The sequence below is a fragment of the Gopherus flavomarginatus genome, chromosome 1 (assembly GCF_025201925.1).
Source record: "Gopherus flavomarginatus isolate rGopFla2 chromosome 1, rGopFla2.mat.asm, whole genome shotgun sequence".
NCBI classification, from domain to species: domain Eukaryota; kingdom Metazoa; phylum Chordata; order Testudines; family Testudinidae; genus Gopherus; species Gopherus flavomarginatus.
The window spans coordinates 365,311,875-365,338,760 of NC_066617.1; the positions used below are offsets into that span (position 1 = coordinate 365,311,875).

General features: G+C 54.4%; 1 protein-coding gene across 8 annotated transcripts in view; it reads right to left on the minus strand.

The window, feature by feature from the left end:
* Positions 1 to 3,968: 3,968 nt before the first annotated feature.
* ARAP1 (ArfGAP with RhoGAP domain, ankyrin repeat and PH domain 1) overlaps positions 3,969 to 26,886 on the minus strand; it is a 154,019-nt gene continuing 131,101 nt past the window's right edge. For 6 of the 8 annotated variants that reach the window (XM_050943979.1, XM_050941640.1, XM_050944801.1 and 3 more), the window contains 8 exons: positions 26,020 to 26,162; positions 24,331 to 24,363; positions 20,753 to 20,835; positions 13,830 to 13,880; positions 12,190 to 12,253; positions 11,205 to 11,360; positions 6,045 to 6,083; positions 3,969 to 5,140 (listed from right to left, as the gene is read on the minus strand). In XM_050943979.1, the coding sequence (XP_050799936.1) occupies positions 6,066 to 6,083; positions 11,205 to 11,360; positions 12,190 to 12,253; positions 13,830 to 13,880; positions 20,753 to 20,835; positions 24,331 to 24,363; positions 26,020 to 26,162 (548 nt within the window). In that variant the 3' untranslated portion in view covers positions 3,969 to 5,140; positions 6,045 to 6,065. The remainder of the gene's footprint in view (positions 5,141 to 6,044; positions 6,084 to 11,204; positions 11,361 to 12,189; positions 12,254 to 13,829; positions 13,881 to 20,752; positions 20,836 to 24,330; positions 24,364 to 26,019; positions 26,163 to 26,886) is intronic. The other 2 variants (XM_050943209.1, XM_050942533.1) reach the window with 2 other exon arrangements.

Here is a 26,886-nt window from a genome sequence, read left to right on the forward strand (position 1 = left end):
CAGCGCTCTACCCAGTGTCCTGGCGCCTTTATTCTCTGGTTGTAGCTGCCAGTCACGGTATGCAGGACACACATATGGCCAGCCGGCCTGTCATCTATTCGGTGGCCCCAGGGTCTGCAGTCTCTGCAGCCCTGCACAGGATGGCATGGCCTTGGCTTTATTCTGTGAGCCCCTTCTAGGAAGAGGCTAGTAGTCTTGTGCACAGGGCTATGGGCCGCAAGGCTCCTGAGTGCTAATTCTGACTCTGCCCGACTCCTCCTGTACCTCCGTCCCACCCGCCCTGACTGGAATTGCTGACCTGCCTTAGCGGCTCCGTCGGCCTGTGGGGAATGGACGTCCCCTTCTAGATTCACAGCTTCCAAGGCCAGAAGGGACCAATGTGATGGTCCAGTATGACCTCCTGTGTCACACAGGCCAGAGACCTGCCCACAATAATCCCTAGAACAGAGCTTTTAGACAGCCAGCCAGTTTTGATTTAAAAATAGTCAGTGATGGAAAATCCACCACGACCCTTGGCAATTTGTTCCAGTGGCTAATTACTCTCACAGCTAAACATTTATGCCTCATTTCCAGTCTGAATGTGTCTAGCTTCAACTTCCAGCCATTGGCTCGTGTCAGACCTTTCTCTGCCAGACCAAGCCTGTTACTAAATATTTGTTCCCCATGTGGATACTCAAGACTGTGATCATGTCTAGCAGGGGCTAAGCTGAAGAAAGATGGGGAGAGTGTCATTCTCTGCCAGCTGGTTCTCCCAGAAGGTGGGGCACATGGGGGCTCTTTACAAAGAGAGGGGGCAGTCGGCGAATGAGACTCATGTTAGGGCTCCTCAGAGTAGTGATGGGTTAAAGACCAGGGCCTGAAAACAACATGACAGGGTCCAGCATCGCCATGCAGGTGCTAGAGACCAGGCATGTGCTTACAGGAGGACAGCCAGATTCATCCCAAGAGTAGAGACAGACCCAACAGTAGCCAGGAATTTTCCAACAGGACATTTTTTCATGCTGCTTTGTCAAAAGCAAAACGTTTTGTGGAAACGCGTTGATTTCAAAATTTCATTTTAGGAAAACCAAACCAAAACCCAACGGCCAGCTGCTCCGAATCTCCTTTAGAAACCATTTGCCATTTCTTTATTTTATCTTAGATGACATCATAGCAAATTGAAAAAGCTGAAGTTGGAACGAAATGTTTCAAATTGACCTAAAATTATTCCCCTGAAATTTCATATTTCAGGACATGTCAATGTTTTTTGGTTTTGTTCCATTTAGGAACAGAAATTAAAAAAAAAAAAGATCTACAGAATGGAAAATCTGGTGCCTGACCATCTCCCTTCAATAGATGGACTTTTCCCATCCACAATGCATACGACACAGAGTGTAAAACCCCAAGCAGCACGTATGGGCCCCAACTTCAGTCCATTTTATGCCCACAAGGCATAAACACGGGTCTCAATCTTTCGCCAAGCAGAGCAGTGAGCTGCTTCCAGCTTCTTGGATCTCCAACCAGAATAGCTTTTGGCTCTATGCCTGTCTCTCTGCGGCCTGAGTTGGTCTCTTTATCGCTCTCTATCTCTCAGCCCCTGGGGGACTCAGTTACTCCTAGCATTCATTCCATTAATCATCTGCTATTCATGTTGGCTTTGCTGAGCCAGCTGCACACAGTGTCTGCTTCAGAAGCACATTTCAAGGAGCGGTTTGGGGAATGAGAACCAACCTGACAACTGGTTCAAAAAACTCCAGTTAGCCAACAAACGAGATTCATTGATGACTAACTGCTCCAGCCCTGGTATGGTAATTTAGACCTATGCATGGTTGCAGCTGTTTCCTACAATCCTATGGCCAAATCCTGAGAGGTGGCAAGACCCATGGAGCACTGGTGTCTTGTCTTCTTATGGACCTTACACCACGGGTGTAAGTTAGAGCAGCTCCTCAGCTGCACCTCTTAATGCTAGGGCCAAGTGGCACTCTCCACCATGTCTCTCTGTTCGAGAAGGCTGATTGGAGAAGCTCCTATTTCCCTGGGGGTGGAAGGTGAGGAGGTCTATGATGGTCTTTAGTTCTTGGGGAAGTTCACTCCGCAGTCTGGGACCAGCCCGACAAAGTTCCGTCTCCTGCACAGATAATGGTGGCAAGTTCTACTGTACCAGAGGAGTGAAGTGCTCCACACCAGTCCTCCTCCTGGAGCCGCAGACTATTTTAGATACCCTGGGCTGAGGCCATTGACTGCTCTGAAAATAAGGACCTTGCACCTGGATTCAGTGTTCTGTGGGAAGTGGAGGACAGGTCTGATGTGCTTGCGGTAGCCCGTGTTGCTAAGACGACATGCTGCAATGTTCTGTATTAGCTGAAGTTTCCTAAACCCTGAAGGCTTCATGCCCAGGTGTATCGTATTGCTGTAAACCAGAGGAGAGGTGAGGAAGGCCTGAAAAACTGAGGCCAGGTCATCCTCCACCAGGATAGAATGGAATTCCCTAGCTAACTGGACATACTGTTTCTGAACAACCCGTCACCTTGGTCTCTCAGCTTCTTTATGCGAGAAACTAGGTTCTAGCACCGGCCACAGCTTGCCTGGTACTTTCCCCAAGAGTAGGGGGTGTTAAAACCAGGCTCCTGGGCCTATTTCTACTTGGACCATTCCAATTGGCCTCCTTAAATTCCCCCTGTAGCTTCAGCAGAATATGGCATTCATCTTCACTTCCTGGCCTGACGTGGAGTGAGACGCTGATGTTAAACAGCAGCTGTGTCCAGTCCTGACGCTGGCTACGTCTGAGTGTGTGAGGGAGAGTGAAACGTGATCTGAACCCCCCAGACCTAACCCTTACAATGGGGCTCTTCTAGTGCTTAGAGATCCTTGGGCAAAAGAGGCTAAGGAAGTGCAAAACATTTATTATCCCTATGGCCCCCTTCCCTTGGCCCAGGTTAACAGGATAAATAAATGGCCGTGCTTAATTCTAACTTCAGTTTTCCAGGGCATTGCATCAGAGCTGTTCTTTAGAGTGCAAGCCCTGATAGAAAGAGCAACATTACAAAGGAGGATAAGGATAAAGTGCTCTGCCATCCCCAGCTGAAAGGTGCTATATGTAGACAGAATATGACTACTCTATTCCATACCAAAAAGACGCTTACGTTAAGGTTACGTGGTTACAAATTGCTACATAACCTTAACTCTTCCCCTTGGGTTTGGGTTACAAAACACTCTTTAATTACAGGATCACACACTGGTCTCCTGCAGCACCTGCCTCATTCAGGGCACAAGCTGCTTGGCATGCAGCAAACGAGACAGCTGTTCACTGTGTGATCCCAAACAAGCAATGGGACAGAGGGTTTGCAGAGAGAATGGCATGTGATCACATCATTAAACACTAAACTATAATGCACGTGTTCAAGGGGCAGAGTTAAGGTTGCCTGGATAACCTTACTTTTGACATTTCTTGGCTTTTGAGTGCTTGACCATGTAGATGTAATGTTCTTTTAACATAATTTGTTTTGTTTTTTTGTCTAGAATCTCCTAGGCTTTTAAAGAAAAGGGAGGCTTTTAAACAGAGGAATTCTTCCATGTAGCTAGTCAACTGGAGAACACTCTGGCTTGCCTGATAACGTGCCTTAGCAATGGATGGCTCAGCTCTCTGAGCACCCACTTTTGAACACTGATGGAGACAGAAACTGGCCTCTTTCTCTCTGTCCGGACTTACGGTCCCGATGAAGAGGGCCACTGCTTCTCCTCCTTGGCCTGGGGCCCTAAAACAATGGGCTCATGCGCCTCCATCTTCACCTCTAGTGGAAGCAACTGCCCCTCCCCCCCACCCCAGCTCCCCCATCTCGGCCTGCAGCCCCAAGACCACGGTTCTTTGCCCCTTTACCTCAGCTTGCAGCCCGGGGGTAAAGGGCCATCCCCGACATCGGCCTGATGCATTCAAGCTGCCAGCCCCTCTCTTTTCCCTGCAGCCCAGAATCATGGGGACACCATCACACTGACTTCCCCAGGCATTTAATATTAACAATAACCAAAGACGCTGTTGACCAGGGCAGCGCTGGCCCCTCTCCCTGCCCGCAGCCATTGCAGCAGCCACAGTTTGCAGTTTCCTATACACCATGAGGCAATAGACACCCAGGACAAACGGTCCCATGCCAAGCTCAACTTCAGGCTGGTCCAGAGTCCCATCCCCTCCACCTCCCCGCCCCAGTCTTTTGCTGCTTCCACCAGGGCCCCTCAAGCCATGTGTCCCAGCTGTGGCTCCACTCAGCCATCTGTACATGCCCATGGCTGGGTGCTGGACTCTCCCCATCTAACGCCCTGCTCGCGAAGCTTTCGCCCGAAAGGCCCATGTGGCCACGGGATCGGACAGCCTGGGAGAAGGAGCGAAGCAACGTGCGTCTCTGAGGGGCCAGCAGCAGAGATGGGAGCCTTTGATCCGCTCCCCCTGTGGGTCGTCTGCAGCCCTTCTCCAACGTAGTGATACAGAACGGCCGGGGTTAGCCCGCCGCTCCTCCTTGGGAAGGATTAATGCTTCCACCAGCAGAAGCACCCTCGTGGGAACGTCTCTGTCTGGACTGGCTGGACGGTCCTTGCCGCCTTTCCGTGTCTTGTGGTTTCAAATAGAGAGAGAGAGATTTTAAAGAAAGCAAGAGTTTCCCCAGCCCCTAACCCCTCCCGGAGTAGCAGCCGGCACCAGAGAGGGGCCAGCCCAGCCTGCACCCTTCCAGTTTTCATTCAGGACCCAAGAAGAAGCAAGAAGCAGCTGGTGATGGGGGAGAAAGACACTCCCAGGTGAAGCGATGGGTCCAGAACAGCCCGCCCCAGCACAGCCTCTGCCCTGTCTCTGGGGTTCGGCTGGTCATGGCGCTGACAGCTGGCAAGACGACTGATAAGACGGTGTTTGCTTGACTAATTAACCCTTTACAAGCAGCTCCTGGGTCCCTCACTCATTGCCAATGGATTCATTTTCCTTAAATCAAACATGGTTGCTTATTGTTTTGCTGCTGCTGTTGGCGTTGCCGTAGAAAGAGATGATTGGGTCAAGGGGCTGGCACGCATTCAGAGAGCCCCCCGTCTCCGTGCAGACCCCGCTGAGTGAGCAGGGACAACGTGACGTGACTTGTGTGCTCCTGGGCTCTCAGGCTGCCTCCCTCTCTCGCAAATGGACCTGGGGACAAAAAGAGAGAGATGCCAGGCTGACTCCCAGGGAGAAAGATCGCTGGCCAGCCAAACGGCTCCTCCGGGCGCTTTCCCTGCCTCGCTGGCTCCTGCAATCCCTCCCTACTCATGTCTCGCACTCTCTGGGCTGCTTTCTCCACCCTGCATGGCCCGGGGCAGTGCTTTGCGGCCCCCTTCCGCCCCCTCATTGGAGATGGGCTCGCTACGTCGTTAAGGGGAGGCTGGCACAGTTGTGGGGGTTCAGGAGGGGACTGGGAGTCTAGATCAGCTCCTGGGTCCTTCTCCTGGCTCTGACTCTGCTTCCCTTGAGTGGTTTTGAGCAAGCCACGCAGGCTAAAATGTGGGTGCCCATAGTTAGGCCCCAGGACCCTCCCCAAGTTCCCAAATAGACTCGGCCAGGTTTTCAGAAGTGCTGAGGACCAGCCAGGCAGGAGATGTCGTCTCCACCCCTGTGCACTGTGCAGGAGCCGGCTTGCTGGCGTTACCCACACTAGCACCTCTCTGACCCTTCAGGTCGGCTCATAGATCAGGTAGCACCAGAACATGCCTTTTAGATCCAGACCTCCTGGTCTGAACCCCACAGAGAGCCTGGCCAGGGGCAGCTGGGATCGAGATGGAAACTGGAGACTCCACGATCTGTATTACACAGACCCCAGCTTGTCATGTGACCTCCTGATCTGAGCAGCGGCCACCTGCGGGGAGATGGAGCGGGCCAGGGTGTGGGATCTGCCCAGGCAGTCGCTGTGAGCTGTAGCTCTGCTCAGAAGACGAAAGCGGCTCTGGGCTAAGTCTGGCCATCGAGCTGCCACTGGGTCCTGGGAGCTGGGGGAAGATCTCCCCGGCACACATCGTGGTGCAGAGCACAGCAGACAAGCAGGAAGGCTTGAAATTACCTGACGTGTTAGGCCTCCGGTTCATACGTTTCGAAGAAGCTGGAGAGAGAGAAAATAAGGAGGAAGGGGTTAGTTTTCCTTCTCCGACATGTACCGTTGGGGGCGCTAAGTAGCTGGAAGAGCCTCGGCTCGGAACAATTGTGGGTAATTAGATGAAGGTGACAGGGCTGCTCCCTGAGGAACAAAGGGTTAACTCTGGCTCAGTTTCCCGTCCCGCTGTGTACCTGTATCAATTAGCTGCCTGCCTGGGAGAGGGCGAAGGGGTGACCTTCACTTTGGAACTACCCTATGAAGCCGAGAGTGGCCACTATCTGGGTCTCTTCGAGCATCTTTCACTCCAGGATGCCTGAGCGCTTCCCAGATACCACTGAGTGCAGGACAGGCACCACCCTATTCTGCAGGGGCAGAGGCTGAGGTTAAATGACTTGCCTGAGATGGGAGCTCAGCAGTGGAACTGAGAGAACTCAGCTGCTGGTCTCAACCCTCTCCACCCCCATGGCCTACTGAGCACCACCACATCAGCCAGCGTGACCAAGGATGATGGCGTCGCACCAGGCCTTGTGCAGTGAAATTTCCAGATCCGGCTGAATCCTGCAAACCCACGAATCTCAGGGGCAGCCCTGTGCGCACCTCTGTCTCTTTTAGAGGCACCCGGCACATCACATGCTCATAGAAACACAGTGGCAGAAGCCGGCAACATGTCCCTTAGCCAGGCTACTCCCGCCCCCACACAACCCGCATTATGGACAAAGCACCTCACACTGTTCACACCCTCTTGGGGATGGTGCAGGCATAAACCTCACCAGGGTGCTCCCTTAGAACCAGAGCCACTGTATCATAGTCCTGTCTGTCTGGGGACATGTCAATTTCTCCAGCATCCACCCTCCCCAGGAGTAGCAAGCTCTGTGCTGCAAACCCCAAGTGCTTGGGGCAATGCCCCATCCTCCTGCAGAAAACAGGGTACACGGGAAACCGATGATAACACCTAATGGCCCCAAGGCCCTGACTCGGAAAAGACACACAGCGAATAGCTACAACCCAGGCCTGAGTCACAGGGAATCGTTGTTAGCAGTTGGCTGGCTCACGCATTGCGACGGCCCCACACTCAAACCGCTTTTCTTTACTTCACAGTCTGAGCGGGGATACTGGAAACTCAAACTGTGCAGCTTTGGGATTGGTCCAAAAAAAATCATGTGATATTGACTGGAGAAGAACCTAAGTGCATCCCGCACAAAGACTTGCAAGTGTGACTTTTTAAATCCCTTCCTGCGAGCATGGTGTGCCCATCAAACGTTTCAGCCCAGACTGCCACAGTGTCTGAGCACCCCACAACCCTCCTACACGGTAACTTGTTATCCCTGTTTAGCCACATGGGGAGCACGAGTGTCATGGAGTCCCCGGGGGAACTGCTCCCCACAAAACCAGTCAGGACTTTGGGGAGCCTCCTCTCCCTTGGAGCAGACTTGTTCAGGGCAAGAAGCTCACACGTCTTCACCTCCTGGGTCTCTCCTTGGAGCATTCAGCATCCTCTGCCCCTCCGTGCGCTTTCCACAGCGAGCCCGCCCCAGCGGGGTCCTGGGGAAGCCACAGGGTCCTGCACCCCCACTTCACAGTCAGATGTGACTCTCAGACAGCCAGTAAAACAGAGGTTTATTCGATGACAGGAACAGGGTCTAAAACAGAGCTTGTAGGTACAGAGAACCGGACCCCTCGGCCGGGTCCATTCTGGGGGGCAGTGAGCCAGACCCCCACGTCTGCCCTCAGCCAGCTCCAGACTAACAACCCCTCCAGCCCCTCCTCTCTGCTCAGCTCCTTTCCTGGGCCAGGAGGTCACCTGATCCCTTTGTCTCCAACACCTTCAGTTGGCACCTTTGCAGAGGAGGGGCCCAGGCCATCAGTTGCTAGGAGACAGAGTGCCAGGCATTTAGGTGCACTGGCCCTTTGCTCTGCAGCAATCACACACCCTGATTCTACCACCTAGATATTAAGAACTGCCATGGGGACACTGAGGCACCAACACAGTATTCAGAGCAACATTAAGAACATTCCCAGTTCGTCACTACGAGCACGGAGAGATGCAGTGACTTGACCAAGGTCAGTCTGTGGCAGAGCTGGGACTTGAACCCAGATCTTTGTCCAGCACCTTAACCTCACAACCATCCTGCCTCGCTCGCACACCTGAGAGCAGTGACCACAAGATGTGCCGCAAACACATCCACGGGAAAACGGCCTGTGTTATCCACGCAGCTGCACAAGTAACAACCCCAGCAGCGGCAGCTGCCGGAAAATGTGGCAACCTTTGCATCAGAGGAACAAAGAGGCACTAAGTTTAATAGCCTGGCAAATGCTTGGAGCCATGGTACAAACATCAGCCAAGCTGAGCTGTCCCATTGCTGCTGAACCAGACCTGCTGCCAGGGGGCTGGCACAAAAGCACCAGAGGAAGGAGGAAGATGCCGTTTCTAATCCTGACCCCTCAGATCAGCTGGGGGACGAACAGTCTCACCCAACGACAGATTCTAATAGGTCCGAGCAGCTTTGGATGGGGAGGCAGGGGCTTGCGGTGAAAGTGCATCATGCACCGAGAGACTGTCCATAGCGTCAAGGGGCCAGGTTAGGATCAGCCCAGTGGTGGGAATGCAACACGCCTCATCCACACACTGTCCAGCCTCAGCAGCTGCTCCTTGCTCCCTCTGGGAAGCAAAATCACATTGAGAGGGGCAGGAAGGAGGCAGGGCCGCGACCCAGCTCTGCCTGTACCAGCACACACACTTGTCTGCCCATGTGCTCCTGAGCCCCGGCCCGCAGCCAGAGGGTTGTGCTCGGATACAGAGCCCCGGCACCCTGTGGTTGATCTCAGAAACAGGAGGGGAGAGAACATTGCTGGCACGGCACCAGTTACTCTTCAAAGACTCAGCACTTTTCCTCGGGACTCAGCAGCTTTCCCACCCGCCGCCCCATCAAGCCCCCCTTTCACGATTCCTTTCGGCCCCAGCTTTCAGAGCAAGGGGGTTGGAGACAGAATCATTTCTCCGTCGGCCAGCTCAAGCCCTTCCTTGCTTAAAGCACCAGGCATTCAGAGTGAACGCACAACAGACAACAAGTGGACAACAGCTCTAGGCAAATAGACCCTGGTTCAGTGTACTCAGCACCTCAAAGCCTTGCTACACTGCGGAGAGATTTCTTGAGCATGCTGGGGGGGTTATACAAGGGAGTCCCATCCTTTTAGAAATTATACCGCACCCGCAGACAGTTTAGCTTAGTGGTTACAGCACGGGAGTCTGAGTCATGCGTTTTATTCCTGCCACAGATTTGCTGTGCCCCCCCGCCCCCCAGGAAAGTCACCTAAACACTCTATGCCTCAGTTTCCCCATCTGTCAAATAGGGCTAATGATGCTGGCCCACGTCCCCTGGGTTTGGTGATGGTGAATTCACTGATGATGTGCACAAGGGCAGAGGATTGTTAATTTGGGGAATCTCCTGAGAAGCTGCAGCTCCCAGGGGCTTCCCTGTGATGCTGCATGCTGACGGGGGGATCTGGGCTGACTAAGCCCCGCAGGGCCCTTACACTCCCCACCCTTGAGGCTGGTGGCGGCCTGGCCAGGACTCGCATCGAATGCTGCTCCTGTACTCTCTGCCCTTTCCCTGGCGTGCTGCACCCACTGTACGCAGTTTGGCCTGCGGACACATCCAGAGACGAGAAATGGCTGCCAGCTTCAGGGTTAGCCTCAAACTCTTGTACCGAGCAAGAGCAGAAGAGGGGAAGCAAACACGAAGCAGCGTCCGATCGTGCCCCCGGGTGGAGAGCTGGAGGGCATCTCTCCCTGCCCCCTCTGCCAAGCAAAAAGCCAGATGCATCCCATTGCACAGAGCCGCGCTGGGGATCCTGTCCCACTGCAGCTGTCATTATAAACCTGAAGGAAGGCTGGGCCCAGGGTGCTGGATCTCCTCGGCAAAGGGCGCTTGTACCAACAGACATTTAAACACGGACATTGTGAATTCAGTGCTGGGAAGTCTTGGTCCCTTCCTGACCCACAGCGGAGATACACCCTGGGCAGCAGTGGGGCAAGCTTCCCCCCGGATGCCTGGCCGATGTGCCACGACCCTGCCCTGACCTGGCCCCTCTAGAGAGGCCCGTTCAGTCCCTGGCTTCTCTGCTAGTGGCCCCCTGTGAAGACGCTGTTTGTGTAGGAACGCCTGTCTGCTAGCCATTGGGCTGAGACCCGCCGGCTCGTTTCATGGCCCCCACCCATTGGAGGGTCATCCATTAGGAACTGGTGTGAGACCCACCAAGCTCATTTAACACCAAGCCACTGAGCAGTACTGAGGTTCAGTCCCTACCAACCCGGGCTGGTAGCTGGAAAGCATCGCCCAGTCCCCAAGCCATGGAGGAGGAGCTGGCCAGGATGAATGCTGCTAGCTGCCAGTGCCTTCCCTCTGGCCACCAGCTGCATTCCTCAGATCCAGCTGTCCTGCTTTCTGGGGCCAGGAGAAAAGCTTCTGGTCAGGTTTATAACAGCAATAAGGCCCCCCAGGATCAGTCCGTTGGCGACCAGATAAAGAGCAGCTCTTTGCTAACCCCCTACACTCAGCTCGTCCTTATCAAAGTCGCCGACTGCTGGTTTGGGCCTTGTTGCTCAAGCGAATCTGAGAGGTTTCCACTTTTGTGGAAGACACAGTCGACAAATCACAGTCTGCAGTAGCCTCTCCCCCGTGCTGCCATTGCGTGTGGACAGAGTCCAGAGCCAGGACAGGCAAGAAGAGGGCCGGGAGGAGCTGATTTGTAACTGAGAAGGAATTTCAAAGCAGCGACCCCAGTTACCAGGAGAAATCATCTGCCGAGCTGCATCCCCTGTTGCTGCATCACGCCTGCAGGTACCTCCCTGCCGATCTTTGGATAATGGCTGCCGAGGCCTGCTGGGGACAGTTACCCAGCACTGTCCTCCTGGCTGTTTGCTCTGAGTCAATGACTAGGACCCCACCTGGAAAAGGATCGGGAACCAGACTAACAGCGTTCGCCAACTCCACCCAGCTCTCGCCTTCTGATCTCATGCGTGGGGATCTTGTCCCCGTCCCACCAGCCCGGCAGGCGTGATGCTACGCGCCAGCGGGATGCCGCTCCCTGCACCGTGAAACCCAGCGCCGACTGGCTGTCACTCACAGTTAGCGGATCAGCAGCAAAAGCAGCCACACTGTTCCTCATCTCATTCTCATTGCCCCGCAGAGGGATGAGCGAGATGTTACCCAACCTGGAGTCCTGCTGCGTCCGCGACGCCCGCACCTTGGAGGATTCGGAGGGCCACACGTTCCCACCATTCTGGGGAGGGAGAGCAGACGTGGCGAGTGAGCAGATAGGGCAGGGACGCGGCCAGCGCTGCTGGCACAAGCCTGGGATCTGAGTGTGCCAGTGAACGGGGCCTCACTGAGTGCTCTCTAGTTCAGACGCAGAGTGGCACCGGAAGCCCTCCATGCTGTCCGGCCAACATGCCTCAACTCTAACCCCCAAGTTCCACTCAGTCCTTGGCCTCTGCTCAGCCTGGAGAGCAACCAGAGCCCACTGCAATGCTGCGCCAGCTCTTGTCCATAAGGAGCTGAACTAAGAGAGCCACTGAAGCATCAAAGCATTTCACATCCGGCTCCAAACAGAGATCAGAGACTTCACTACTGAGCAGGGCCAGGTCCAGAGTGGGGAATCTAGTAGCCAAAGGCTTTACAGTCAGTTCAAGGGATCAATGACCAACTCTGCCCCTCTCCAACACACCTGCTCAGCTACCTACCTGCCGTACTTATCTGGCCCCCATCACTATATTTATTCCCTTCCATCTCTGTGTCCCCATTGTACAGATGGGGCAACTGAGGCCTGGAAAGGCTGTGAGTTGCCCAGGGTCATCCAGGATGTTGGGGGGAAAGGGGGGAATTGAACCCTGCTCTCCCACACCTCAAGCAAGTCTTTTGGCCACCAGACCATCCTTCTTGGGCTGGCTGGGGGAGATGGTGAGCTGGCTGTGTGGGCTGTGAAATGTGACTGTCCTGTGAGGCTGGCAGACCTCCCACGCGGCAGGGGGTACAGCCGAGCCATGCAGAAAGGCCCCTCCCACCCTGAAGGATGGTAAGGCGTGCTGAGGGGCCGCCTGCTGCTCAGGTACCTGTACATAGAGGAAGGATGCGAACCACTCCCGCAGCTCCATCTGGGTATCGCAGCACAGGTACCTGGGGAGGAGATCAAAGCGGAGGTCAGGGTTGGCGCATCTGGCTGGAGGTGACGTGAGCAGCGAGACGAGCCCCCTCCCCTGCCTCCCACCCAGCCTCCCTGCGTCCAGCGTAGGGAATGCAGTTACTTGCAAGCCACCTGCGGCAGAAATCCCACAGCAGATGTGAAACACGACTGGCCCTACAGGCCGGCTCGCTCGCTCACAATCAGAGCTGCCTCAGTGGCTGCTATTCCAGGCAGCAGCTGACGGCTCCCGCCCAGCACAGGGCACGGACAGCACAGGGGCTGCCGGCTGCCCTGGGTCCAGCCGTGGCACTTGTGACCAGTGCGGTTGGATCTGCTGGTGTAGCCAGAGGCGGGGCCATCTCTCGAGAGAGCCATGACCCTGCAGTACTCCCTGCTTATGTATCAGTGGTATGTTCCCCGAGAGGCTGCACACAGGTTTCCTTTCAAGCCTGGGTTTGTTTGCTGCCGGGAGATTGATTCTGGCTCGTGAATCTGATTCTGAACCTGATGGATCAGATTGGTTTGAGTCACAAATCTGATCCGGCCTTTGTGCCAGCTTGAAAACCAGGATCTTTAGGCATTTGGAATCAGCCCCAACGTTACTGGGCTCTCAGCAACTCTCAGGATGGGGTCCTGGCTGTCAGGCTGTGGATGTACATGGTATCACTGTGGTTAAGAAATACAGCTGTGTCGAGTGATCTGTTCCTGACGTCATCATTAGTGACCAGAGAACATCGGGAGTGTCGGATGATGAAAGCTGCTTCCGAGCTCTAGATAATTAGACAGGGACGGCAGCTAGACAGGCAGAGCCAGAGGGAGTGAATCTAGAACCGGGTTCTCAAAGTGAGGGTTGGGACCCCTCAGCGGGTCATGAGGTTATTACATGGGGGTGTTGCGAGCTGTCAGCCTCCACCCCAAACCCCGCTCTGCCTCCAGCATTTATAATGGTGTTAAATATATAAAAACGTGTTTTTATTTATGGGGCAGCGGGGGTCGCACTCAGAGGCTTGTCGTGTGAAAGGGGTCACCAGTACAAAAGTTTGAGAACTACTGATCTAGAGGGACAGATGGTTGAAGAAATGGATAGTGTCTCCTTTAAATAAAATTATGCTGAACAGGCTCGGGGAGGGAGTATCAGAGAGCCCACTCCTCTGTCCTGGATGGACTTAGAATTGCTGGACTGTATTTCAGAGACTCCTATCAATAGAGAGTCTCATTTAGCTCCAGTGACAAGGGCCCACAGATGGGGGTTTTAAGTAGCTACAGTCTGGCACGGCGAGATCTGGGCTGGCGATGAATTTGTTTCAATAATAACCGTACCAGACCATACAGCCAGATCCTGGCCAGGGACATTTCTGTGCAGAAACGACTCTTCCTCCCCAAGTCTCCTGTGGCAGGGAAGTCCCAGAACCCCTTTGGTACGTGAACACAGTTCTGTTTCTGAAAAGAGCTCCGCCTCCATCCCTGTCTGCCTGAACTCCAGCGGATCAGGGTCTGGGCCTGGGCCTGGCTAAGCTTAGCAAACAGCTCTCCTCCAGCAAAGCCCCCCGAAACGCCACAGCTCCTTACCACTGTTGCTTTTCATGCTTCTCGTTTTCATAGAACACCGTGAATCCCCAGCTGCCAGGGAGAGAAGAAAACAGAACGCTGAATTCCAAGGTTTCCTCTCCCAATCAGCTCCACGAGCTTTAGGTTAATAAGTTTTTCAATAGAGCAAACCTGGTATCCCAGCAACCACGAGCCTCTCTGCGTTACTGTGGCAAACTGTTGTGGTTTGTCACCATCGCCAGGCACTTTCCTCCATGCTCTTTGCTTATGGAGAGGCCAGATGGCTCTTCAGTCTATTGCTAGCAGCCTCCGGCGATGAGAGGGACTCCCCGCAAAGGGCGGAAGGCTGCCACGTGCCATAAAATCATCCTCTCCCACCGCTTTGTGGCGCATTTGATCTCAAGTTTGCCTGTCGATTAAATGCAGCCACATCTGGGGTGGAGGATGTTTAACAGCACAATGCAACATTACACAGCAAGGTAGGCCAGTAAAGCAAAAGACATTAGCCTTGAGTCATCCCAGTTTTATGCCAGTGTCCAACCCACAAGTTGCCCCCCAAGCACAGGTGTCTCAACCAGCCAGTGAGACAGTGATGTCCAAATCAACATCATGACCTTCCAGGCATGAGTGGAGCTCTGGCAAAGATGCCAGCTCCATAGCCCTCCACGAGGCACCGGCTGCCCATGGGAGCAGGAGGCAGGGCTGTCTCTAGAGAGAGCTGGGATCCTGCAGGGCTCCCTGCTTATGTATCCGTGACATGTTCCCCCAAGAGGTGACACTCTGGTTTCCTTTCAAGCCTGGGTTTGTTTGCAGCAAGGAGAGACTGATTCTGGCTCATGAATCTGATGTTTGAATCTGATGGATGGGATTGGTCAGCATCGTAAATCTGATTTGTGCCAGCGTGAAAACCAGGATCTTTAGGCATTTGGGATCAGGCCCCAACATTACTGGGCTCTCAGCATCTCTCAGGCTCAGGCTCATTTTTAGTAAGGCCTGGCACCAGGGCCAACCCAAACCCCATCACTCCCAAGGCAAGAGCCTAGACCTGCCAGAATCTGAACAATGGAGCTAGCTGGAGGTGGCCCCTCAAGTCTCCAGCCCACTCCCTGCCCTCTCTTACCTGACAGAATTGCTCCCAGTTCAGACCCAGCCTTGGGGCTGAGCCCCCCGCAGCAGGCCTGCCCGACCTGTGCCGTCTAATCCCCAGTGTGATGTACTGAATAAATCACTCTGGAATAACACAGTGTCACATTGTCATGCTGTGCTCTGGGCATTCCTCCCCTGGTGCTTTGCGCTCCCCAGCCTTGGCAGACAGCCTGTGTGGTCTATTTCATAGCTCCTGCCTTTTCCCTTACTGCCCTACGGAATAAAAAACTGGAAGAACATCTGCACCTGCAGACCTCCAAAGACGCATCTCAAGCTACAGCTGCAGCCTTACCGCCCCCAGCAGTGCTGTTGTCACGCCTCCCAAGCTAAGCAGGGGCCAGCCAGATCAATACTTGGAAGGGCGTCTGACAGTGCTGATGCTCCAGTAAGTGGCCCTTTCCTCCGAGGCAGTACTGAACCCATGGGGCAATGCTTCACCAAGAAGCTTGTCTGAGGTCACCCCCAGCTGCTTTGTACCAGAGCTGGGGTGCCTTAGTCAGATTCCAACCTGGAGAGTAATGCTGCTCTCTGCAACTTGTCCCTGGGCCATTGCCCAGCAAGCCTGCCCAACTCCTAAACTTTAAGGGTACAAGGGTCATGATCATCTGTTCTGACCTCCTGCACATCACAGGCCACAGAACCTCACCCACCCACTCCTGTAATACACCCTTAGCCTCTGGCTGAGGCACTGACATCTTCGAATCATGGTTTAAACTAGTGTAAATGATGGATTCTCTGTAACTCGAAGTCTTTAAAGCTGCAAGTGACCCGTGCTCCACGCTGCAGAGGAAGGCGAAAACCCACAAGTGTCTCTACCAATATGACTGAGGGAGGGGAATTCCCTCCTAACCCCAAACAGGGGGATCACTTAGAGCCTGAGCATGTGGGGGAGACCCACCAGCCAGACCCCTGGGAAAGACTTCTCTGTAGTAACTCAGAGCCCTCCCCAGCTAGTGTCCCATCTCCAACACACTGCTTGAGTAGGCTGACTGGCTCTGTCTCCAAACTGCACCAAGGACACATCTGTATCTGCTCGTGCTCCATGCCATTCTCTCCTGCCCACTTTGGCACCAAGCGCCAGGGCCTGCTGCCAGCTGCGGAGGGTGAGAAACCTGGGTGGGGGGAGCCTGTTCTCCACTCTGGTTCCAGGGTTATCAGCTGGCAGCTCCTCCGCAGAGCTATCAGCATGTGTGTACACCTGGCGGGGATCACTTACTCCCCGATACCTGCGCCTCTTGCAGTGAGAGGAAGACCCTGGCGCACCTCTATGTCGAGGGCGTCAGGCTGCAGCTGCTTGAGAACCTCTTACTGAGGCTCCAGCTGAACTTTTCCCCACTTTCTGATCCAGGCACACCGCATCCCTGGCCTCCTTGTCAACCTCCTCCTAGCGCTTGCCAAGATGGCCGTGGTCCATCCCAGCAGGACGAAGCTGGACGTGGGAGTGGGGGGGTTGCTCAGAGACTGGGGGTCCCTATTTCCAGTCCTGTCTCTGACCGTGCCTCTTGGCAGAGTGCCCCTGGACGGTGCCCACTGACTCCTCTGCGGAGCGGGGGGCGCTGTCGGGGGGGGGTCTCGGCTCAGTTTCCGCCTTTGGATCTCAGATTTTAACCCTTTAACCTTCACTCCCGCCCGTTTTTTCATTTGTTGTCCCCAGTATTTACTTGTGGCCTGTGGTCAGCGACTCCTTCCCCTTGGCTGAGGGGGCGAGATTTTAGCTTTGGGCAGGCGTAGACCCGCCACCTCCCAGCGACCCGCCACGCAGAGCGGGGCACAGGGACCGTTAGGCTGGCATGGAATCAGGGCAGAAGGCATGGAAGGGGCCGGCCAGCACGACGTTGTTCCCAGTGCTGCTGAGAGCAGGTTTTCCTCCCAGGACGTGCTAATCCCTTGGCAGGCTGGGGCTCTGGGGGGCCTGGGGATGTCAGAGAAGGGATGGAGAGGAGCCCTGTGTCCCAGACACTGCCTGAGGCGCCAGAGGAAGAGGACTGTGGCTTGCTAGGCTGCTCTGCCATCTGGTGGCAAGAAGCCAGAGAACAGGAGAAGCCCCAGCGACTGTGGGACGTGCGCGGTTCCTTTGCTGGAGGCAGTCCTGATGCCTGCAGCACTGACAACACACCTGGGCTTTGTTCCCAGCTTTCATGTGCCCGTGGGAACAGCAGAGAAGAGCAGCAAACCTCGGAGCTTACAGCACAACCGCGAGACAGCTGAGTCTTGTGCAGCCCAGGGCAAAGGCACCTCCAAGGGGTTTTACGCACCTCTGCTTCTCTACTGGCCACCTCCTGGCACGCGGCTCTGCTCCACGTGCAAGGTACAGTCGCTAACACGGTGTTCACAGCCGGGAAACCACAGCACTATTATCCAGGCAGCAGATGGCTCCGAGAGCTGCAGCTTGGCTTTAGCGTGACAGTGCTGTGGGTCAGTAGAGACCGAGTGGACTGCGTGTAGGGGCTGGGAGCTCAGCCCTCCAGGATCTGTCACTGCACAGCCTGGGGCAATTCCACTTTCCTTCTCTGTGCCTCAGTTTCCCCTTCTGTGAAATGGAGACAGTGCTATTGGCCTAGGATGACCGTCACCTCCATAGAAGTCAACAGCTACTTATCAATAACTGCAGTGAAGCCTGGATCCTGAACGGGGTTCCAAGGCACGACTGCAGCACAGTAGTAAATAAAAGACGGTTACTCACCTTTGTAACTGTTGTTCTTCGAGATGTGTTGCTCATATCCATTCCAGTTAGGTGTGCGCGCGCCGTGTGTACGTTCGTCGGAAGATTTTTACCCTAGCAACACTCGGTGGATCGGCTGAGTGCCCCCTGGAGTGGCGCCACTATGGCGCCGGATATATACCTCTGCCGACCCAACCGCCCCTCAGTTCCTTCTTGCCGGCTACTCCGACAGTGGGGAAGGAGGGCGGGTGTGGAATGGATATGAGCAACACATCTCAAAGAACAACAGTTACAAAGGTGAGTAACCGTCTTTTCTTCTTCGTGTGCTTGCTCATATCCATTCCAGTTAGGTGATTCCCAAGCCTTACCTAGGCGGTGGGGTCGCAGTGAGATGTGGCAGAATGTAAACTGCTGAGCCAGAGGCTGCAGCATCTCTTGACTGCTGAACCAGAGCATAATGCGAAGCAAAGGTATGGACCGAGGACCATAAACTTATCCACCGTCACCCAGGTGTTATAATGATATGGGCTAAGAAAGGCTTGTTCATTTGCCACGCAGAGCTATAAGGCCCCTGCAGAGTACACCTTGCGGCTGAGTAGGGTCATTTGCCTAGCCTCCTTTGATTTCGGGGCTGGCGCCTGTTGGCCATGCCGTTCCCTTTCCTTAACGGACTGAACGACTAGTGAGCAGGGAGGAGGATGGACATACAAGTAGTTGTATCCCCCCCATAGAGTATCGGCATTCACCTGGATGGTCCGAATAAACGGGTAGGGCCCCTCTAGCGGGGCAACCGCCGATAGAATGTCCACTACCGTGTTCCCTACCTCCAGGACCTCCTCCACCTGGAGGTCCATATAGAGTGCTACCCTCCTTAGGAGGCTGAAAAATCATGGTCAGAGTCTCTGACTCTACCGGACCTTGCCCAACTCGGCACCGGGGACTGGTACCGGGAGGCATATCGGTACCTGGAACAAGATCTGGATCTGCGATCAGAGCGGTATCGGGAGGTCGACCGAGATCTTGAGGCTCGATGTCGGGAGCGGCTACAGGAGTCACGGTGCCTGTAGTGGTGCCGGGAGCTGGAACGGTGCAGAGAGTAGCGGGTCGGCGAACGGGACACTGACCGATGCGGTGAGTGCGACCGATACCGAGGATGAGAACGGTACGGGGACTGCGAGCGGCGTCGGGAGCGGGAGTGCCGACGGGACCTGGAGCGTCTGCGGGACCATGATCATGTACGGTGCCACTCTGCTGTGCTGACAGAGGATGGTCATATCAAGGGAGTCTTGCCAAGAGACTGTATTACCTGCACCGGTGGTGCCGGGGGTTCAGACAGCATCTACTCTGTCATGGCAATGAGATCCCTCGCCGCTGGGAATGTCTCTGGCGTGGAGGGAACAGTAAGCTCAACCACAGCGCGTGCCAGGGAGCCGTCAGGCACCGGATTTGATGGCCCTCATGGGACCGGGATCGACGGTACTGACGTCGTCAGAGCCTCGGCAGGTGTCGGTGCCGGGTGATCTGACTTAGACGAGCTCTCTGGCTGCGGTGCAGTTGGCACGGAAGCAGCAGGAACAGGGAGCTCAACCACGGCGCGTGCCGGGGAGCCGTCAGGCACTGGATTCGATGGCCCTTGTGGGACTGGGATCGACGGTGCCGACGTCGTCGGTGCCTCAGCAGGTGTCGGTGCCGGGAGATCCGACTTGGACGAGCTCTCTGGCTGCGGTGCAGTTGGCACGGAAGCAGCAGGAGCAGGGAGCTCAACCACGGCACGTGCCGGGGAGCAGTCAGGCACTGGATTCAACAGCCCTTGTGGGACCGGGATCGACGGTGCCGACATTGTCGGTGCCTCTGCCGGTGTCAGTACCGGGCGATCTGACTTGGACGAGCTCTCTGGCTGCAGTGCAGTTGGCACGGAAGCAGCAGGAGCAGGGAGCTCAACCACGGCGCGTGCCAGGGAGCCGTCAGGCACTGGCAGGGGGAGTCGTGGGCTTTCGCGACCTTGGAGAGTGGGAGCGATGCCAAGTCGACTTCGGTGCCAGCGACGGCCGGTGCCAAGAGGCCTTGGCAGTGCCGGCAGGGTCCGGTGCCGGGGAGGCGCTTCTGCCCGCCGATTGACCAGCGCTCGGTGCCGAAGGTGGAGGGGTAAGTGAAAGTCCCGCTCCATTTTGTTCTTGGCTTAAAAGCCTTGCAAATGGGGCACTTAGCTGTGAAGTGCGATTCCCCGAGGCACTTCAAACAGGAGTCATGTGGATCTCCTGTCGGCATCGGCTTGTGGCAGGCCGAGCACGGTTTAAAACCTGGTTAGCTGGGCATGGGCTCCGACACCGGGTGTGGGGAAGGGGCTACTCCTCAAACCCCGCTAACTATTACTAAGCTAACTATGCTAGTAAAGAAAAAACATGTAACTATCTATCTATCTATCTATCTATATATATATATATAAAAGGATTATAACTACGTAACTATATACATGAGAACTACGAGTAGCTGGGAAAGTGGAGGTCAGCTAAGCCGCGCTCCACTGTTCCAACGACCGACACAGGCGGTAAGAAGGAACTGAAGGGTGGCTGGGTCGGCAGGGGTATATATCCGGCGCCATAGCGGTGCCACTCCAGGGGGCGCCCAGCCGACCCACCGAGTGTTGCTAGGGTAAAAATCTTCCGACGAACGTGCACGCGGCGCGCGCACACCTAACTGGAATGGATATGAGCAAGCACTCGAAGAAGAACTGGAATGGATCCTGATAGAAGAGATGATAGCAGCACTCCATTCCATTGGTTATTACTGTACTGAGGTCATGCCCAGAGGCTCCGTTCAGGATCCTCATGGCACCAGGCGCAGTGCTCAGAACATTAATGAATGAAACCTCGCAATCTCATAGTCAGCTGTACCCCTCTTTTACAAATGGGGAAACCGAGGCAGAGAGTGGAGAAGTGACTCACCCGAGGTCACCCAGCTATTCACTGGCAGATCCAGGAGTTGAACCCAGAGCTCCCAGCTCCCCATCCCTCTGCTCTTATCTACTAGACTTTGCTCATTGCGTTGCCGTGGTGGCCTCATGGCTTCCTGTTGGTAGGGCTGAGCCCAGGACCCACGAGAAGTGCCGCTGTTCAAACTCCGACCCATTGCTCACCAGGACGGAGGGCGAAGTTTCTTCTTAATTCCCAGGTAGACTTTCAGATTCTTGACTGGCCACTCTTTCTCCGGCCTGTGGCTCTGGGGAGACAAAAGAAGAAGAGGGAGTCAGGGAGAAACATCCCAACATCGACAGTGAACCCTCTGCCACGGTGCGGACGTATACAATCTGGATCAGCCTTCCAGTTATGATTGCAGGGGACAGTCCATTCTGGTGAGTTCAGCGCCAGTGTGAGCAGAACTCTGAATGATGCCAAAGCAACACACAAAAAGAGGAAGGGTTTTCTTCCTCCAACAACAGAAACACCCTTCTGGGACAGACAGACATGAATATAAGGCCTTCTTAGAGACCAGCCTGCAACAGAGCACCAAGGGCCAGCAGATGGTGCAGTGCTGTTCTCCGGATTCACCCAGCAACCAGACCAGGTGGGTCCTATTAGCTCCAGCCTCAGGGTATCAAAGGGTTAAGTAAAGAGGCAGTGGGGATGACACAGAAGGTCTTGCTCAGAAAAGAACAGGAGGCAGCTCCTTATGTTTTGTTCTGAAATATAGAGGTGAATGCCAGGAAGGAATGGGAGCACGGGGTGTGTGTCTTGTGCAGACAGTAGGGTTGGAGCTCTGCCATTCACCGACTTTGCTGAACCAAATCCTGTCCTCAGATGTGTGTATGCAACCCCAACTGCTGGTTGGGGGTAGGCTGACCCGCATTAGGGTCTTGTTCACACTGCCCCGCAAGTCACTGTATGTGCACTCCTGCTCTGCCTGGGCCCCAGAAGTCAGGGACTGAAGCTGGGCTTGGGGGTGGGATTCCCCGAGCACAGACACAGACTTGTGTTTAATGCTGGGGCTAGGTGCATACAAACAGAAAGGGCCAGCTGCACTTGCTGCCTGCCCCCAACCTGTCTGTAACATCACAACAATCCCTACAGACTGTGAGGTCCAACAGCAGGTGAGGGCCTCAGCGCGGCCCAGGCAGTGGCAGCAGATGGAGCTATAATCCACAAAGCTCCCGTTTCCATGTAAACATCTCTACGGATGCAGGCTGAAGGAGAGAGGGATGGAGGACGCAGGTGAAAGCAGCACAGTGCAGTGTCAGGGCCCCTTTGAGAGGAAGGAGCAGGGGTGAGAAGTGCGGTGGAACAGAGAGACATGACCCCGGCTGCTGGAGAAGGGTCCCAGCCACACCCCAGAATCCAAACGCCTCCCTCCACCAGCCGGCCCCACTCGCCTGCTCCTCACTCCATGCTAATGGAGTTAGTGCCTTCACCTCCAGGCCAGTCCTCCTGTACATCCGGCCCTGGTTCAGTCCCCAAACACCCACCAACAAGCCTGCATCAAGACCTAGGCATGCTGGCCTGGAATGGCTCAAACCGAAATTGCAGCTCTGCCTATGCGGAAGACGGGACTGCGTTCCAGGTGTGGAATGGTATGTTACAGACGTGTTACCTACGAAAGAGCCACTTTCAGGTCAGCTCGTGCCGTGGGTCACAGGAGTTCAGCGATACAACACACACTACCTGTGTGGCATGCACATCTACCCCATGTCTGCTTTGTTCCACTCTAGGGAAGGTTGGGTGTGGATCTGAATTTTGTCAAACCCAACTCCCGGACCTGATCTCTGGGCTCTCGAACCGTCCAGCACTTGGCAGCTTGGACTCCTGGTTTCTATTCACTAGGGCTGGTTCTGAGATATGCTGGGGCACAGTCTCCAGGCTGGTCCTGCTTAGGCCCCATATGAACATGGCCAATTATATTCGTATGTACAAGACCCAAAGGAAGCAGGTCACACAGTCAAGTCGCAGGCAGGTTGCACACACAGAAAAGGCAAATTGTAATTACAAAACCATCGATCTCACACTAAGCCACTTACAAAAGTGCCCCGGGTCATGATGTGATTACACGCAGGAAAGATCAGCATTGGCATGCCAGCCAGCAGTGCCTACGTGCGTCCGATCGAGGGAGACGTGTGTGTGTGTGTGTGTGTGTGTGTGTGTGTGTGTGTGTGTGTGTGTGTGTGTGTGTGTGTGTAACTAGGAGTGATGGGACAGAACCATCCTCTGAATGCCGCCCCCCGCCCCCACTCATTGGCGAGCTCTGCTCGACGGCAGAATAGCTTCCCCAAGGGAAGGGAGAGATGCCCCATTGCACAGGACATTGACACGAGACTGGACAAAGGCCCGAAAGGCACATTGTGGGGAACGCTCCTGCACTAGATGGGAAATGCACTGAATGACCTAACAGCAGCCTTGTTTCACACATAATTTCTATGGTTCTAGTTATCCACTGTCTCTCAGACTCCATCCTCCCCTAGCCCCGGGACAGGCAAGCAGTGAAAAACTGTCTAACTCCCATTCATCATCCTTTCACACCCTCCTGCCTGGGAAAGTCTGCTACCACAGAACGGCACTGCAGCCAGATGCACTCCTCAGAGGGACAATTAGACCTCCCTCGTTAACCTTGGGAACAATACCTTTTCCCTGATGGCCAAATGAGTGCTGGGGGTGGATTACACAAGTGTTTGCAGTCCCGGCAAGCTCACAAATTATTGAGGGGAACAGACACTTTAATATTTCAGCCACCCCTGCATATACGAGAAGTCCAAAATTGTGCCCACATGGCAGCAGCTGCGCTGGCTGTAGTGCCCCCTCGATCACCGGGTGGTGACAATCTGCTCAAAGCCTCCTTTTTCAATATTCCACGTCACCCTAACTTCCTGTGTGACCTTGGACAAGTCATTTAGCCTCCGTGCCTCAGTTTCCCCCCTGTACAAGAGGGGTAACAGCCCTGCCCTGCCTCCCAGGGGTGTTGTGAGGTGCTCAGATACTGTGGTAACAGAGATACGGGGGACTTTCAGCAACCTTGGGAAAGGGCCATTGGTAACAGGGTTGGGCCAAATCCTGCCCTAGGGTAGATGCCTGGACCAGCATCAGAGCCCTGACTCTGGCTCTGACCCTTGGAAGATTAGGCCTGATTTCATTTCGGCAATAAGTCACCCTGCTTTCACAGGCTCTTTTGCATCAGTGATTTTCATGCAGCCCATTGTCTCTGCCCGTTCCCTAAGGTTGCTGGTGTAACTTCCCTGGCCATGGCAACTCACACCTGAACTCTCTCGTGACAGCCGCTAGTTACAGTGAATGTCAGGTGTCTTAGGGAACACAGGTCTGAGGGTGGAGGGGTGTGCGCCGGGGGGAGGAGGTGTCCGCACACAGCAGGCAAGACATTTCCATCGCTTACAAGAGACCACTGAACTCAGCAGGGCTGGATCACACCCTAAAAAACCACTGTGGTACTGTACAGGAACAGCCCAAGGCACCAGCAGGAGATCTATCGTTTTGTATCATTGTTACACAATACTGCCGTATTTTTTCCCATGATTTCCCTTTGTGACGGTGTGAATCCATTTTTTTTTTCAGATAAGGAAAACCACGTGCTCATGTGTCTCACGCAAACACACCCTTCAGTGTGTTTAGCCACTGGATTTGGGTTTGACCCAGGGCAACCTTGTAAGGCAAGAGAGTAAATCAAAGCCCCCGGATCATCCCGCTCAGCTGCCACACAGCACACTTCTCTACTCACGGTTTCCACGGCAGGCATCCACTGCTTCAAGCTCTGTTTAATAAAGGATCGGGGTTAAACCAGACACAGAGGATCAAGCCACAGACCGGGGAGAGGTTTGTGTGTTTTGGGGGGTGAAGTGTCACCCTCCGGGTAATCCCCTATTCTACCCCACTACGGCCACAAAACAAGGGGCTTGTAAAGCCAATGTGGATCTGCGTCTCACTTCCCTTGGAGCAAGGAACAGAAGCTGCAAGGATCTGTGCAGTGGGGCACGGGGGATTTGGGCACTTGGCCACAAAGGGTGTGATATGTGGGCAGGAAGGCCCAGAGACTGAAAGGGCAGGACCAAACTGGGTTGTAAGCAGCGAGTGGAGTGAGCCTAGAGCTGGGTGTCAGGACACTGGGATTCTAATCCTGATTCTTCCAGGGACCCACCGTGTGGCTCTGGACAAGTCACGCCATTGCTCTGTGCCTCAGTTTCCCCATCTTTGAAATGGGGATCACAGCGCTTGGACTGCAACATGTGAAAAGCTGGATACCAAGGTGAAGTATTATTGTGACCCCGCTATGGTGACATGTCACAGTCCCCAGGCTAACACAGTTTGACAACATGGCTATAACAGAGTTTGGTGCTGTCTTCACAGAAACTGCACAGTGTAAACAGATGCTTACTCTTCATTTCATCTCTGCTGCTATAAATGGGACTTGAGAATGAGAAGTAAATAAGCCTCCAATGTGTTATAATGAATCCAAAAGCACAGGCCCTTTGCCCTTGAGCCAAAGGAGACTCCCCATTAGCTGCTAGCAGTACGGGACCCATGAGACACAGTGAAGCAGTTCTGATTCCATCCAGTAGAGGGAAGTGGTGCACACACATACTAGGCAGTTTGCTGTATAGGAACATAGGACTGGTATGACCTCCTAGGTCACTGAGTCCTGTCCTGGCTATCACAGGCAACTCTGTCATATAATCCCGGTCATCAACTTAACAAGCTCCATCTTAAAAGTAGCTGAGTTGTTGGCGCCACTGCTCCTACTGGGCAGCTGTTCCAAAACCTCCCTCCTCGGATGGTCAGAAACCTTCTTCTCACTTCCAGACTACATTTACTCATGCCCAGTTCATCCCCATTCGTTCCTGTGCCAACATCCTTTCAATAGCTCTTCTCCCTCCCTGGTGTATTTACGGAGCAATCCAATCCAATCCCCACCCAGCCTGCATTTTGCAAGGCTAAGCCAGGCAAGCCCTTTCTGTCTCCTCCCCTAAGACAGGCCCTCCACTCCCCTGATCATCCTCACAGCTCTTCTCTGCACCTGCTCCCTCTCTCTCCACCATGGGTGACCAGAACTGCACACAGGATTCCAGATGAGGTCTCACCAGTGCCTTGCACACAGGCAGTGATATGTCCGTATCGCAGCTGGAAATACCTCGCCTGCGTACACTGGAAACGAAACCAACTGAAATGCTTGCAGTCAAATGCCACTGACCACAGCGTCGCCCTGAGGAAGAGTCCCCCACCCCCGCCCAGAGAGATCTTACAGCTACCAGTAAGGAGAGGCAAAGAGTGGATGACAGAAGGGAAGTGGAGCCAGAAAAAAGGATGCTCGCGCAGGTCGGCTTTGGTCAGTAGGGGGCACTGCTGGCCAGGAGGCCTGGGAAAGGAGGGTGTGCCGGGATGGGAGGTGACTGTGGCAGCCCAGGGAGCTCACCCGCACTTCCTTGTAGAGCCTCAGGCAGCTGTTGTTCAGGATGAAGTATCGGTCGTGGAAGCCCGTGCTCAGCCCGAGCCCCAGCAGGTTCCTCTCCTCCCGGAACTTCATCATGCCGTGCTTGCTGTCGCTCACTCTGCTGGCTGGGGAAAGCATAGAGCTGTCAGAGCCAGACTGCAAGGGGTTAAACACACGGCTGCAGGGGGACACAGGCTGCAGCCCACGCAGCACCAGATGGAGGGTAATTCCCATCTCGCCTTTAGCTGGCAGACAATGCACAGTGCAGTGGGGTGAGATGAGAGATCCCAGAACCTGCCCTACTGGTCCCATAATTGGCAAATGAGGATTTCCACTGGGAGCGGTGGCCTCAAGGAAAGGCGCGGACACACAGACACACACACACTCTTGTTAGGATATAGATAGTCAAGCCTGCTGCAAAGGCCTATACTTTAAGAATGTAGGTGTATTCTTATCACTTAGCTAGTTACAGAGGTATAAAAGAAAGAATCAAAATCACTGTCTGTCTGTGTAAGGGCCTTCTCTTAGTGTGACAGTCTGAGGCCCTGTACTTAAGCTAAGGCCTTCAGCTAAGCAGCAGAGGCAGCCATAAGCTGGGAAGTGAACGGTAACATCCTCACGTTCCAAACTAGTCACACTAAAATAAGGTGCTATTGGGCTGTTAGGAATACAATCCTGTCCTGATATTCCATCACCTCCAGAGAAAGGGTAGAGCCTAGAAGATGTAAAAGGAAACTTAGTTTGATAGGACCTTATAGACTCATAGACTCATAGACACTAGGACTGGAAGGGACCTCGAGAAATCATCGAGTCCAGTCCCCTGCCCTCATGGCAAGACCAAATACTGTC